This window comes from Amblyomma maculatum, chromosome 8 (assembly GCF_055883805.1).
Source record: "Amblyomma maculatum isolate TAMU_Amacu chromosome 8, ASM5588380v1, whole genome shotgun sequence".
Lineage (NCBI taxonomy): Eukaryota > Metazoa > Arthropoda > Arachnida > Ixodida > Ixodidae > Amblyomma > Amblyomma maculatum.
The window spans coordinates 109,649,578-109,665,940 of NC_139351.1; the positions used below are offsets into that span (position 1 = coordinate 109,649,578).

General features: G+C 44.0%; 1 protein-coding gene across 3 annotated transcripts in view; it reads right to left on the reverse strand.

Annotated features, from left to right (window-relative positions):
* The window catches only part of LOC146182163 (SPRY domain-containing protein 3-like), a 22,230-nt gene continuing 5,867 nt past the window's right edge, over window positions 1-16,363 (reverse strand). For all 3 annotated transcript variants that reach the window (XM_084577179.1, XM_084577178.1, XM_084577177.1), the window contains exons 3-10: window positions 15,752-15,952; window positions 13,809-13,953; window positions 11,116-11,304; window positions 9,377-9,526; window positions 7,584-7,641; window positions 2,814-2,876; window positions 1,807-1,964; window positions 1-1,699 (exon numbers count right to left, since the gene is read on the reverse strand). In XM_084577179.1, coding sequence (XP_084433305.1) covers window positions 1,565-1,699; window positions 1,807-1,964; window positions 2,814-2,876; window positions 7,584-7,641; window positions 9,377-9,526; window positions 11,116-11,304; window positions 13,809-13,953; window positions 15,752-15,952 — 1,099 coding nt within the window. In that variant the 3' untranslated portion in view covers window positions 1-1,564. The remainder of the gene's footprint in view (window positions 1,700-1,806; window positions 1,965-2,813; window positions 2,877-7,583; window positions 7,642-9,376; window positions 9,527-11,115; window positions 11,305-13,808; window positions 13,954-15,751; window positions 15,953-16,363) is intronic.

Consider the following 16,363-nt stretch of genomic DNA (forward strand, 5'->3'; position numbering starts at 1 on the left):
GTTTGGGTTCCTATAGAGATCCACACGAGTCCGTTTCCCGTCCACTGCAAACAAATTTTCTTCTCTTTAAATGACACAAATATTTTCCATGGCCTCGTAAGATTTGCATAGCGATTCTACTGTATATGAAAATTTATTTTATTGAAATACGTCAAAAAAAAAAAAAAAAAGTGAGATCCTATAATTTAATTCAGGCACAGTGGAAGCACGGACTGTTTCCCGAGAACTTTGGAAGCCTACACGAATAACCAAAGAGCTTCGTAACTGGAGGAATTTACCACTGCCATTACTGTTGGGAAAAATTATTAACCTGAACTGCGAAGCAGCAGAATCGCACAACCAGATCTCTAAATACTAGCCAAGCAGGGTTAAAAGCAAACATTTCCCTGCATTCCCACGATGACTGAAGTGCTCGTCTAGCAACTCACACACATGGTGCCTTTCATTTTGTGAAAGTTTCAGACACTGGAGGCCAGTCTGACACTATGATGGGTAAAATGCCAAGATTTATGTTAAAATGAGTGGGAAGATGCCTCTGTGCAAAGCAGGAGACATGCCCTATCTCTTGCAATCTGAGGTCCATCCATAAGACAAAAAAAGCTGCTTCATTTCGCAGCCACCATACAAAAAAAAAAAAAAAAAAAAAAAAAAAAAAAAAAAAAAAAAAAACTTAAACAAAAGTGCAGTCATGACATGCATGCCAGAAAACACAAAGCCACCAATTCAGAGACAAAGCTTACTTCTGCACAGACCTTTCAAAAGCACTATGGCAATCACTTTGCAACAACAACAACAACAATAAATAAAGAAAATAGCATGCAGTGGGACGCATATCGGAGGCAAAACCTCGTTCTCCAGCAAGGCCCAAGTTCCCTTTGTATGAAAGTGACAGAAAAAAAACTGTTGTCTCCACACACTTCCTGCATTTTTCACTTTGTCAATTTTCATAACGAGGCTCTTGAATCCTTTTTTTTTTTTTTGTGCCACAGAACAACTTCATGAGGTCTAACCGGCTCACATTTCTATGTATGACTGAAGCGACATCACAGTCCTTGTCATGAGCATGCCTGTGACAAGTAGGTGAACATGGCAAAAAGACGGCGATGTCATTTACATCTACCAAAATAAACTAACCCATACTAGTGGCTTCACACGTTATACTAGGTTTAGCCATGCTAAATCTGTGCATTTTTTTTTTCAGGCATGCTTGAAATTGGTTTTTTTTTTGTATTTTATTTTCGTGCTGTCATTCTCACAGAAGACCTGGACATCTGCTTGTGACCTAGCCAGTGACAGGTTTGCCCTCTGTGCTGTGTGCCCGAGAAGAAGTAACAAGTGAGACACTGAAGCTTGGGAAATAATCAACAGCCAAATATCAACCACACAGTCAATGGTGATCACTTCAGGACCACAAAACGAGCACCCTTTTCTTGACAATCCCATGTCAACACCTCAAGCTTATTTATCACCAGATAACACATTCTTTCAACCAGGTGTTCTCTTATTCTGGATGGGAAGGTCACACACACACACGCACACACTGCAGCATCCAACACTGGTGCCTTCAGCCCGTGAGGGGGTGCAGGTCGACCTTGACTTTTTCCCTGCAGCTCAGCATGCCCACCGTGGGATAGAGGCCACCCTTGGGCATGGCCACCTCTCTGCGGCCAACATTGACACCATTCAAGGTGAAGAACACCTGCAACGGTCAGAGAGTCTGTGATATCACCATTTCTTCTATACAAGCCTGGATGAGGGCTGCGGTAATAATTATCCTCCCGCAGCAACTGTACAACAAGGCTTCACCTGTACTGAAGTGCCGGCAAGGGGAGGTGCGTCATCCCGCCAAAAATCATATTCCTCGTCATCGTCCACTAGCGCCCATGGCCGGTTGTCATTGTTGAAGGAGTCGTCGGGATCTTCGTACTCAGGCGGAAACAGGATGCCACAGCCCATTATGTCCCCTATTGTTGATAGCCACATCAATACATTTCCAATAAATGACGATGCACACACTGAATTATCTGATTTTGACTAGTCTACCCTTCATGGACAAACTTGTGCCCAAATAATAAAACGGAAAAACTGGGCACTGGTCATAGCAAAACAAATTTTATTTTTTTATTAGCTCGGCTCGAACTTACTCAACCACGAAAACAAAATGAACATTTAATTAAGCAATCCAATTATAACGGTGCACACATGAGCCACAGACGTGGTCACAGTCATCGCATATTAGTTAACTTGAAACATAAGTCGGCCCCCAAGCTCACAGCTCTCACTGGCTGCGAATTTCATTTAAATGCAGTGGTATTTCCAGACCTCACACTCCCCCAAGTTTGTGTCAATGGCATCGAGAGACCTTTGTTTCTGCATACTGCGAAGATGACCAAAGATGAGGGTTTTCCTCTACTGAATCCTAACCTGCACAAACATGAATGTTTTGGGAATCGATGCGGCAACTGCAGGATCAATTACCTCCTCGTGAAATAATGAAAAGAAACCCACTAGTGCAGTCACACGCGACTAACATCTGGCACCAAATTTTAGACACTCCATAACTAGTGATATACAGAGAAAAACATGCTCATAAATTACAACAATTATTAACAAACTTGACAACATTTAACAACCAACAATGCCTGGGATGCTGTTGCCATATCGCAAAATGGCTCTAGGCATTCTCAAGTACTTTTTAGATAAGCCACAAGCACACTACCCCAACCGCAGAACTTTCTTCTTGAAGTCATGCGCATTGAACAGGAATGTCACAATTCTTGAGCAACGCTTTACCAAAGTAATCTGAGACACACCTTTTTGACACCTGGGTCCAAACCGTGATCCTACTCCGCTTCCAACAAAAATCTTGCCGTCGTCTGCAATGGCAACAACAGGCACCATTAGAGAAGACATACACATGATCCCTTCAACATGCATGAACAAACTTGCACTGGCATTAACACACAAGTGGTTTTGGTTTGGTTTTGGGGTTTATCATCCCAAAGTGACTCGGGCTATGAGAGATGGCGTAGTGGAGGATTCCGAAAATTTCAACCCCCTGGAGTTCTTTAGCGTGCACTGACATCGCACAGCACACGGGTGCCTTGCTTTTTGCATCCATTGAAAAGCGACCGCCGCGGCCGGGATTCAATCCCGCGTCCTTGGGCGCAAGCAGTCGAGCGCCGTAACCACTGCGCCACCCATGCCGAGTTATTTAGACGCAAGTGTTCAAGCTTTGTTCCGTGGTTTCCCTACAATTCATCCAAATGATTTCATCAAACGTTAGCCGAAAACTTAACAGGCATTTGTGAAAGTTAAATACGTACTGCAACAACACTCATGATCAATCCGCCTTTTTCATAAGACCGCTCTGCACATACGTGCCTTTCCCCTGGTTGAAAACAAACCACCAACCCTAGCAGCGCATGTGCAGTTCTTGGCCTCCGCAATCGGCACAGCGGTAGCTGATCTCAGAGGCCATGTATAGTTAATATTCTTGGCAGGCGTATGCGATAGATGGCGGTAGCTGTCAAGAACACACACCGTCATTTCATTGACGGCTGTGTCTCCTAAGAACGTTTTCAACCAGTAGCAGGGGAATTTTCAACCACCCCCAGAGGGTGCCACATTTTGTGAACAAGGCGGATTGTTGCAACACTGCTACAACCAGTGGCGGTCCTAAGGGAGTGTGGGGGGAAGCCTCTCCAAATATTCCCAAACAACAGCTTTCATGCTTTCATGGCACATTCGGAAGGCGGGGGAGGGAAGGGGGAGTTTCATCGCTCCTCTCCCTCCAAATTATGAAGAGTGCAATGGTAAACAGGTTGGTCCCATTAACTATAATTTCGCACTGACGAAGTATGAAGCCGCCCACAATATCCTGAAAGACAGACACGATCACATGCACACTCGGCAGCTCAAACAATATCTTAAAGGAAGTATTGCAAAAAATTGTTAATTACAAAAAACTGCTCTTCAAAGCACCCAAACAAAAATAAATGAGAAATAATGGAAGGGCCAGGTGTCACCAAAGACTGACTGACAATACAATATTGCAAAATAAAAAAATAAATAAATTTACCTCGTAAAGAAAAGAAAAAACTTGCAACACAGATTTAATTGCTTATTGCACAGCTACCTGTGCCTTTGGGCGCAACAAATCTCGCGAACTATGAGCTTACTTCATCACCTTGAGTGTTTTCACCTCCCACTCCTCACTTTACTAGCAGTGACTTAAATCTGCTAAACCCCTCATATTTAGTAACACCCTCCCTCTGTGTATAGGCAATTCATAAATACCGAGAGGCATTTTACAAGAAAAAAGTGCTCCTATTTTAGTTTCTTTGGGAATAAATCAGCATGAATGAGCATAAGTGTGTCTTTTGGTTCTGTAAGCCCCATGTTGCAGTATGTATATACTATATTCTTCCGGGAACTCGTCGTGCTTTTCAAGTGCCAAGGGACAGATCATCTTTTGTGAAATGAGTATCCACGGAATGCAGTACACATGTGCCTGCCATGTGTACTGCAAAAACTGCTATGTGCCTGAATACCCCACATTCTCCAAAAGCACAACTGACGAGCCCCTGGGGCCAAGCATCTGCGATCTAACTGCAAAGTGTGGCTGGGGAGGACCTTTTGAGCTGTCTGGCAGCAATAACTGCAGGCTCTCCCTGCCTCATTTAGTACAGCAGTGCTTCACACAGTGCCAGCAGTTTTGGCAGCTATGGTTACTTTCCTTTTAAAAGCAACAAGTAGTGCCTTCACAGTCCCGACATCATGCAAAGCGCAACTGTCATGCTTCAGGTAGCATGTGCATCCTGAGTGCTTTCCTTCACCCAAATCGCTCTTTCATAAAAGAGCGAGCGGTAACACTCGCTGTTTGGTTTGGTTTGGCTTATGGGGTTTAACATCGCAAAACAACTCAGGCTATAAGAGATGCCGTAGTGGAGGGCTCCGGAAATTTTGACCACCTGGAGTTCTTCAAAGTGCACTGTCATCGCACAGCACACGAGCACCTTACTTTTCGCCTCGATCGAAAAGCAGCCACCGCGGCCGAGATTCAATGCTGCATCCTTGGGCAAAGCAGTCAAGCGCCCTAACCACTGCACCACCACGGCGGGGCGAAGCACTCGTGATTGCGTCTTCGTTCAAGTTTCGTCGTGAAATGGCAGCATCGCATTTCTCGTGTGGCGGTGAACTGTGAAATGTCGGGGCGCCACTGGAAAGCTCAGCTAGCTTCCTGCAACATGCACCGAACGATTTGCGTGAGGCAGTATTTCCACAATGACAGAACGGTCCTGCCGAAGCAGAACAGAGGTACGATGTCGTTGGCTGCCAAGCTAAACACAAAATTAGGATTCCTCTGTCAACCTCAATGCAAGGCTTGTTTTCCAACCAACAAGTCTCGTTCCGAGGCTCCTCACATTCTTCGTGGGAATGAAAAAACTAAGTGACGCTTTAGCATACCGCATAAAGTGCAACTGCGAAAGTTAGCGTGATTGGACATTAGCTGATAAGTGCATACACAATTCTGTGGTGGCAGTGGCAGTAATTTTCGTAGTCGCGCTGAGCGCAGTACGGTAAAGTTAATCTCAGTATGCAGTGGATTTAGAGGGCTGCTTTTCATTCAGTGATTATTAAAGCACTTTTGAAAGAGAAGCTACCCATTTGGTGTGTATTTTACCTAAAGCTAATGTTTTGGTAATAGCGCGGTACCGCGGTCTACGCTCTACTCAAAATCAAAACAACTTAAAACAAGCATCTCAGAAGCACAATACGCATCGGACGAAAATTTTCGAGATTTCGAATGCCGAAACATTGGGATCTAATTGAATATAAAATAGCGTGCCATTCGATCGAATATTCGAAATTCTCTAATATTCACACTCCCTTACAATTTATGTTTTGTTAATCTTGGATGTGTACTTGATTTGACCTTCAAGGTCATTGTGTCTGAGCCAGGCGAAACACTGGTTTGTACAATAAGTAGTAGAGGTTTTGCCTTACAAAATTTTGTGCCTTTGCCTTTCTTGCCTTTTTTTTGCATCTAGCACGGTTTGACAATCTTAATCCCGGGATCTTATCTTGCTCGCAAGACTCATAAGACAATGTTTCACTGTTTGCAAAATCCACAGCTCGTGTCGTGCGAGGGCAGCTGTGAAGAACTCAATTTGAAGCTGTGACTGCAATCAGCCTGTGCTCAAAAGTGAGCCCAGAAAAAACAAAACAAAAATAAATAAATAAACGTTGATTCAAAAGCACACACAGAAAAAAAAAAGAGGAAAAAAAAAACTGCAACAAAAAAGTGGAAAGGGCAGAAAGCAAGCAATAAGCAAGGAAAACTGACGAGCGAGAGCATCTTCAGCCCATGATTTACGCTTCTTATGGGTGGTGATGACTCGGTCGCTTTAAACACAATATTTTGATTAAGTGGAGGCAAGCGATAACTCGGGATATTAGGGTATATATTTCATGCACAGAGAAGACTTTATAGTATTTTGACAGTCCAGCCTCCATAAATGTTATTTTTGGCAGTCTTGGGCTCCACTTCAGCATTATGGAATTCAAATGCTGCTGCGGGTTTCCCGACCTGCCGACGCCTGAAATTTTACCATAACTGACGCACCTCCTACACTATCTGACAATGGGGAAGCGAGTCTATCGAGGAGACAGCATAAGAACAACCTTGCTGTACATGAATAGCCCAGAAAAATACTCAAAACTTCCAAGAGCCATATATTAAACTAGAGCTACACCCATTAGTACAAGCATGCAGTGCCTAAAACACAGTGTTTAAGTACTGCTCCAAAATTACAAGTACCGCCACGGCCCTTTTCGCAGTGCGACATAGTAGCTGTGGTGCCTCCTTACAAATTGCCCCTTTGCGTTATGGAGACGCTTCACGTACCACAAGAGCTGTGACCCGTGCGGCGAAGCATCCTCAAACAGCAGCAGTTCAGCGTACTCAAAGAGTGGAGGGAGCATGCGGATGCAAGAGAGAAAACTATGAGTATATATAGACATTAGAATGGCGTGACGCCAGCTCAAAATAAAACTAAAAGGCCAGTGACGCGCGCTGCAGTGTCTAAAACGTTGTGACTGGCCATATCACGGCCACAGCACGTTGTTCCCGAGTATGGCAAATTTTTGCGGCTTCTCAGGACATTTTGGTGCAGCGTGGCACAAATTTAACAAATTTCACGCTTATGGCGCAGAAATATGCAGCTGTATCAAAATGGCGCAACTGGCGCAGCTGTCGCACCCCTGCATGAGGCAGTGGTACAAGAAGATGCACCCCACAAACTTTTGTTGTTGACTGTGTGTTTCCCCTCCTTACAGCCCTGGCAGCGCGGCAAAATGTAAAACAGCATGCAACCAATGAAAAATAAAATTTCTTTCAGCGCAATATTCAGAGCACTAATTCATTTCAGTCATCATTCATACCGAAATCTTTATACGCATCATAAATAGTGGCACTTGAGTCCCAATTCATGCAATGGTTTATAGAAATGGAAAACCCCGCTCCTCACCCAACCCAGAACAACAACAAGATCCACCGCTCTGAATTAATTCTGGCTTACCAGCGTGATAGGCAATGGACCCTCCGTTCCACCCGGGGTGCCTCTGCCTGGGGTAGTCCTGCATAAAAAGCAGTTAGGCTTAGAAAGCACTCAGCTTCAGATAATGAACCTCATGCAAAAGATTCATTCAGCAAGCTTCTTTTTTCTTTTTCCGTGGAAACTTTGTGCTGTGCTAAGAAATAGCAGCAGTTTCAATCTTCTCATATGAGCCTTTCTGAGTTTACTCCCCCTCTGTCTCTCCCTCACTATATCCAGCTGCTGGAAGGGGTACACACAAAAATACTTGCACATTAAACTCGGCACTTTCAAGAATAAGGAATTTTAGAACATTTTTTCTTCATAGTTCGGTTGCGAACAACACTTCCTCAACCTACAAATCGACAGCCTTGTTAGATGCAGCATGTGTCCAAAGATTCCATTTGGACAGGCTGGTTGTAAGCAACCTTTCCTCAGCCTAAACCAGCTCGAAAGGGCTGCCCCCGCTTCATGCTTGCCTCACAGCTAGTACACTCGTACTGTGAAACTTCACTTGAATAAACTTCAAGGGGCCCTAGGAAAAAAATTTATTTTTTAAAGTGAAAGTTAGCTTAACTGAAATAAACGCATGGAGGCTTGTTTCCATTAGCTCCAAAAAATATCAGGTGTTCAAATCATATCTCAATCCATTTGTGTGCCACTGCACTGATTTGCAAGCAACAATGCAGTAACTTTTTGCAGCACTTTAGAACTTGGGACTGCAGTGGTCTTGATGTCAGCCACTGTCTTGTGAATCTCGTGAATTGCAAGATCTCGTGAATCTTGCCCGGCCCAATAGTCTACTGGGCATCGAAAGCCTTCATTTTCTCCAAGCATATCTTTGTTTCAGCAGTCATGGTTAACCAGCATGCATACATACACCTTTCTTGGAGCTAAAAGGCCTAGTAGGGCTGAAGCTCTGGTTCTCGCTGGCTGTGACTGTAGAGCCAATTAAGCGTGCAAAGTCAGCCATGGATTCGGCTGGCTACAAACTTGTTTATATAGCCAATTCTGTTTAGCGCTTAATGACAGCCACTTTTCATCAAGTGGCAATCAAGCGTGGTTCTCAACGTAAAAATATGCGACAGAAAGTGCAGGTTGTGGTTAATGAAGCGCCTGGTATGACATGGGAGACACAGGATGGTGCCACGGAAAATGTTCGCAGAACAAGTGAGCAAGAAAAAAAAAATGAATTTCATTAAAATGAAGGGCAATTATATAGCCTTCAATGGAGCTTCAGTGGGGGGATTCAGTAAAGTTCGTACAACTGAATACTTCGTTTTAGTGACGTTCATTCAAGTGGTATTCTATTGTACACTGTTTTCATAAAGCTGCACTGCAAACTGTAGTCAGTGAAAAACCAAAAAGTGTGCTCCACAACTACACATGCCTACGTGTATGTTGCTCTCAAATGATTTACCTCGGCCTATTATTGCGAAATGAAAATATCTTTACTGCTGCTGAATCTCACGTTACCATTCTATGAACTAATTTTTTTTTTTTTTTTTACGGGAGCTTTTTTTCATTTTAGTGCACTTTCGGCAAAAGCTGGATTGTTGGATTATTTTGCCTTCATGACATAAGGCACTGTTGCAAGTTGATCGTAACTTGTGTTAATATCAGTGACCTTGAAAGCTGTCGTCCAGGATACACCTGTGAGCACGCACTGCATTCACGATACACACTGTCCCCATTCAAGCACCCTCAGTGATAAAGCGTGCCACGTCTAGTGAGCAGACACTGCACTGATAAGCCACCCCTGTGGAATGCATACATACCCTGTGGGCGAGGCCGATGGCGATGCAGCACTTCTCGCCCGGGTCCAGGATCTCCAACTCGTAGTAGTGGTTGGTGGTGCTGAGTGGAGCCCGCGTCTGAGCCAAGCCAACGTCAATCATGCTGGCACCCCGACCCGCATACTCTAGCACCTGCGGAGGCAGCATTTTTGTTCAAAACAATATGTCGTCCTTGGACCTAAGCAAAGGTGTGGTTCAAAAACTATGTTCATGATACAGTTCTGCTCTGCCTGCCAAATCGACACAACATAATTCATTTTCTTGCATCCTCCCCATCAACATCGAGTGAGATACGCCTCCCCCACTACCCCTCACTGCGACCCCAATTTTATCTAAGACTGGGTCCAGAACCTGTCCCCATGTGGCATCACGAAGGCACATTTTAACCCAGTTTAAAAAAAAAAAAATTTCTTGCTTTAGTTTGGAATGGCCAACCTTTGCATGTCATCAGTACACGAGATAACCAAATGTGCTCACTGGCCTAGATGGTATACCTGAATCCTCCTGTGCAAAGTTTTCCCGTCTGTTTGTGGCCTTTTTCAATGCCTGTTCTTACTTCTTTTAATGACTGATGTTTCAATCTCTCTAATTCGTCACCCACCATTTCAAAACTAAATGTGCACTATCAGCTGTAAACAAAACACAAAGCAGTGCCTGCGATTCCTGAAAAATTGCAGATTTAAGTATTTTTTGCAGAATCATGTCAGCAGCTACACTCATTTTCTATGCTACTGTTGTCCCGGGCCTTAGCAGAAACGATGATATATTATTTCATTATATTTTTACCTTATCTGCATGGATGCAATGCGAAGGGGCTGAAAGTTTGAAAACTTGAGAGAAATTTAAAGGAACTATTATTACACAGCTCGTAGACAGTCAGGTTGAAAACGCGCAGCGACAGCAATGCTATTGACTGGAATGTTCCACATGTACGTCTTTCTGTTCACTTTATGTTTACAGAGCAATCCGTACTATTCAGGCCAGCCATAACCAAGTGCCCACCAAGGAAGTACAAACACAGTAAAATACAAAAGCAGCTGACATGACTGGAGCGGCAACGCTCACGAAACACCCATCATAACTGAGCGAAATGAAATCTTGGGTTCACTAAGGCATGCAGCCGCCATTACTATTGTACGATCACTATACGATGTTTCCAGCTGCTCAGTAATCCCGCAATCCTTTGCTTCCCCTTTTTACAGTGCCTTCTCTTCCTCAACGACTCACACACTGCCTTCTATGTCTAATTTCTCCTTTGCATTTGACGCCATGCACTTTGATCAGCGGTCATCGAAAAATAGTCGCTTTTGAGCCTGGTGGCAAAAGTTTAACTTTGACCTTGCAAAGCTCAAAAAAAGAATTAAAACTATTTTGACCATAACACGAAGTGCATTCAGAAGCACTGTTAGAGGTTGCAGAATTATACGGATGCTTTGCTCTCAATCCATGGAATTTAATATTTTCCACTGCTGAAAGCTAGAGACTAACTCTTTCTGGACCATCTCGAAGGTCATTAATCACACACGATCAATGATTTTGCACATGAGACTGAACTCATAATTTCCGCTTGTTGGAGCATGCAGCTCTTATTCTTTGCCCGTTTTTTTTCTATGGTCCTGAAAGAGTTAAGGCTAGCATAGTTGGGACAGTAAACAAGATTTTGGTGAATCGTTAACCTTCTCCATTAGCAACGCCATACAGGACATCATTATGGAGCTTACCGGCCCGTTGAGGTGCACGTCATGCAGACGTAGCCAATCGTCCTCGTTGGAGTCAACACACATGAAAGCGTCCTCTGCAGAGGCGCACGAAGGTCGGCCCTCTCCCAAAAGCCGTACCTGCTGCCCCGAATCCCTCAGCACCACGGCCGGGTGAAGACGCCCGGCCACGAGGGATGTTGACCTGCCCACCTGCAAGGCAGAGGAGAATATATGTACCAAAATCAGCCACAAGAACGGCTGCAACTCCAATAAGAACTGAGCTGCAGACTTGTGCCACTTTTTCACATCGCACATCACGTGCATTTTTCTACCATGTAGACATGCCAAATCTCATTACACGTGCATATCTATACGCGTCATCCAAGTGAATATGGATGACCCGAATTATGGACAGTTTTTCTGGGAACTAATGTTTTTCAATGTATTTATGCTTCGTTAACATTGAGCTCGCTGTCCGGACAATGAACGGAGCAGGAATGCGCGAAGCCCATTGGGGTCCATGTATTTTTGTCACGTTAATACAGAGAACGGTCTTGAAAAAGCAGACAAGCCCGAACGCAAGTCAAAGAAAGGGTGCCGCCTGCGAACCTATGCAACCACCCGACACGCCCGGATGCCTGAACAGATCCTGTGTAGCTAAAGAGAACCAAAGTAACCGCGGCGTCTTTCTCAAACTAGGGAAAATATGCAAGCGCAGAAAGAAACACACAGCAACTGCGGGTCAGCTAAGTGAGAAATGTACCAATACGAGGAAACCGGGAGACTTCTGGCTTTAGTGGGAGTGCCGAAACAAGAAGCCGCAGTATGGAAAGCTTCCACACATGTGTGGTTGCAATAATATAAGCAGAGATCGATAAAAGGAAGCACAAAACTACCATAACACCATGTCTATTCCATGAAGCCGTTAACACTTTTTTGTCAGAGTTAAAACATACAATGCACGAAATCGGGACTGCGTGTTTTGTCCTGGACACACTTTCCTCTAAAGCGTCAAGTTTTCGTCTCTAAAATGCTGCCGAACTGCCCTATTTTGCACCCTTCTCAAAACCGTAGCAGTCCACATGTCAGTTTCGCTTTGAGTTCGCAATGAGGCCTTGAGAAGGCCTGAGCTTTTTGCAGTCGGTTAAGCATTGCTCTAAAGTGTACTTGAGCTTCCAGTGTTTGTTTTATTGGAACCCATACCAACGGTGCCAGGGAGGGACTGCTCGATAGCATTTTGCAGAACAGCCTCCCACATCTGGCAACTTGACATCCTCGCTTAGAGGCGAAAAAAGCAGTCCAGCAAGCAATATGGCGGTAATCAGATTGGAAAGGTGCATACATTCTTGCTGTGGTTTAACAGAGCCCGGAAATTGTTCGATTCAAAAGATAATTCAATCTAGCGAAGTTTGATAGAATTGGGTTCGACTGTATAAAAATACAAATATGTTTGCATGTTTACATCTGCATGCGCGTAAACACATGCTCAATATAAGTGCTCATGCATAAAGAGTAAATTAAATTTCGCTCAACTAATTTATTCCTGTGCATGCTGATTCCCCTATTTCTGATGTTAAAACTAAGTATGGACAGGGACACACCCACAACACGACACATGCTTGGTTCGTGAAGGTGGCACATGCTGCTGTCATTGCAAAATTGCAAAACAAAATTTACATGAAGCTTGCAAGGAGTGGAAAGAAATTTACAAAGCTCTGCTTTGAAGTTCCTGCTTGTATACTACAAATCACCACAAAAACTATAGCCGCTCATATTCCCCAGTGAGGAACTAACTAACATAGGGGCCCCCCGACGATAAGAAAAGCCAATAATACTGATAGATATTGAACTGCCTAAAGTCCTATCCCAAATATTAACACCAGAAGTACTGGCGATCAAAACTTTTTTTTCTCAACTTCCACAGCATGTCGAGCAAGAAAACAAAGACTACAGACTAGAACCGTGCTCTGCCCACAAAAGCAACCACAGTTAACTTGGCTCAGTAGTTTACGCTTTTTCTTTTAACGAGACAGCATTAAAGGTACCATGTCGCTGAACATGATAAAAAATTTCTGTGGAACAATAAAAATCAGGGATATGTAAAAGATGTTCGCATTGATGCCAAATTTCCTAGGGAGGTTTCTGTAACCGAAGGAAAGTAAAAGTGAACAGAAAGAAAACTGAGCTAATTTGGGTAACGGTGGGAATTAAACTTGGGACATTCAGGCTGCGAAACTGGCACACTATCCATAGACCAAGCAGGATCGTCACTTCAAGCTGATGAAAGGTGAACCTAGTGAAACGCAATAGAAAAGGAACGGTGTAAAGGCCAACCTTAAGCATCCCTTAAGTTCTTTTGCCACTTATTCCTACTATATAACAGAGAGAGCGGAAAGGGAGGCAATTTCTGGTGAACCAACCCACCGTCCTGTCTTGCGTGTTCCTTAAGCTTGTGTTTAGTTCTCTTTTGCGTTTGCAATTTTTTTTTCACCAACAACAGCAATATGCTACTGTCGTGTGCACTAAACGATATCATGTGCGGAGATTCATACTGTTCAGCATCACAAGGCTTGAAAGCGACAATTTTTATAAACGTCCCGTAGATTATTAGCTTGCCTTTGATGTGCATGGCATGATTGGTCAATGGACTGCACTATAGATTGTGCAAACCACCTTCTGAATACCTTTACAGTTCTGGTGGAGGATTGACTGACCTCCTTTCCATTGTGAGTGACGAAGAAGGTGACCACGGTACCCCAGTTGCAGAAGCGTACTTTGGGGTCGAAGAAGAGACCACAGCCAACCCGATCGCCTGGACCACAAGCCACACCGGGCTTGTAGCTCTGGCACTCCGACAGCCTGCAGAGAGAGTTGGGGCCCATTCAGTGGCTTAGCGGCTCTATGCTGCTTAGCAACTGAGGACACAGGGTTCGTTCCCACCCAAGGCAGCAGCATTTTAACAGAGGTAAAATGCATAGCTATGCCCGCGTGCTTCACAATAACTCCTTTGTTAATATCGGAAAAGTTTTTGAGATATCTCAGACAGAATATTTTGCTGCAAAATATGCGAGGGTAAAAAAAAAAGTCACATACATGAAATGATAGCAACAAAATGTTCTTTCTGAAGCACCTTACTTTAACACAAAAAAATGGGGTTATATTTGAAAAAAAAAATGACAAACACAAACACACACAAAAAAATAAAAAAATTACATTGAGAAGATAATGCCTCTTTTAGTAATTTTCCACTAAGAGACATCACCTCATCAAGGTTATTTTTAATGTAATTATGGAATGTACAAAATGTTTTAAATTTGTTTGTATCATACGGAAAGTACAATCAGTCGTGTCCAATTTCTGCCATTCCCTGTCAGCCAGAAGTTGAATGCATGCTCATATTTGGATGTATTATAACCAGGCACAGCTATTTTCCAGTGTAGGAAAGGCAGTACAAATTTGAGAAATACCAGCTATAAGAGCCCCCCACCCCATAACACCAGCATTGACCTCGTATCACAATGGCAGGGCAAAACGATAATGCCAACCCTTGATAGCAAATGCCACTTTGACACTTTCGTGTATTCCAAACAGCCCTGCAACATAGAGAGAACACTCTCTAGTTGCAATATCTGCAGTTCTAGCACGGCCACAGAACTCCTGCAAAGGCAAATGGCAATCAATGTATAAAATCAGTGACAGACAGAAATGCTTCGTTTATTTGGAAAGCTTCCTATATTGCTATTTTTTAGATTACTAAAACATATTATGCTCTGGGAAAAGAATCTGTACTCTTTATTGTGCTCTCTTTTTCTTGCAGGAATATATATGCTTTACAATGCATAAGCACTGGTGCTGCCGTATTTGGTCACATGATTTTGCCACCATCATGTGCCTCTTGTTCCGGCAGCTGCTAGAGCACTTGTGCCATCGTACAAGGGTCCTTTGTGAGTGAGCTCTCGCAGTGTACAACAAACCAGCGGGTGGCAGAGAATCATTGTGCAGAAGTATGTGTGTGTTTCTGGTATTGAATGTTTGTGTTAGGCTCATAATCTGCTCCCCCCCTACTACCCTGATCAGTCCGAATTTCGTACAATGTCATGAGAGCTTTTATTTCTGTAGCGAGAGCTGCATTAGCCACAGTCTCGCCATTTCGCCGTGCCTGTTCGAAGAGCGAAAAAAGAAGGAACAAGAATAAGAAAAAAAAAAAAAAAAAGAAGAAGAAAAGGAAGAAGGAGGAGAAGAAAAAGAACAAGAAAAAGAATACGACAGATAACTCGGTAGTTGGTAGAGGCGGAGGACAACAGTGAGCTGCTAGGACAGAAAGTTTATTGAAACGCTGTGACGGCAATGTGCCCCTGAGTTCAGTGTAGAGACAATGTCATACCACTAGAAGTCTTCTACACTCGAACGAGAATGGTCAATAACGAGAGGCAAGGGGTGCTCATACGTGAAGTGCCCCTATGGCATAAATAAAGATGAAACCATAGAGTAAACTACTATGCGCAAAAGCCATGTCCTTGCTTTCAAGCTGAACCTAAACGTAGCCATGCAGATTGCTCTCACGTAACTCCAGGTTTAACCACAAGCTAAACCAAACCTACTTACGGCCCCCACATATTCAACCAGAACGCATCGAGGAATGAGCCCTGTGCCTCACCTGCCCTTGCTGACTCGGCAAGCAAGAGGCAGTGCCGAATCCCACTGGTTGGTGAGGGTGCTCTGCGGCGAGAGGAAGCCAAGCAGCAGGTCGGCCAGGCCCAGCCCCAGGAGCTCCACCTCAAAGTAGGCACGCGATGGAGTGGCCGCTTCCACTCCCACGTATAGACCAGGGCCACCCTCACTGTCGGCTGCTTCGTAGCTGAGCATAAAAAAAAAAAAATGAAGGCACTGAAGACAGACGTGACAAGACAGATGTGACTGTGCCCTAGTGGTGTCTACCTCATAAGTAGGAAATGCAGGGCTCCATCCTCGATGCTACCAACCACACACTGGGTTTCCAACAGGCGCAATCTTCATTCAATTCCTTTTACCTAGCACAGAGTATTGCGTCCGCAGGAATAAAATGCTTGGGAAAACGGGTGTCAGGCTGCCCCGAGAGGCAAATAAAACAGGTTACCCCTTCTCTAATCCAGCTACCCATTAGAGCATGGTGTGAGAATATGCAAAAGTTAATCCTAAAACCTGCCACGGCAGAGAGCATACATACAGATCATCAGGTAATATCAGTGGGTGTGGCACTGTGGGAAAGTATGGCCATGAAATGTAATCC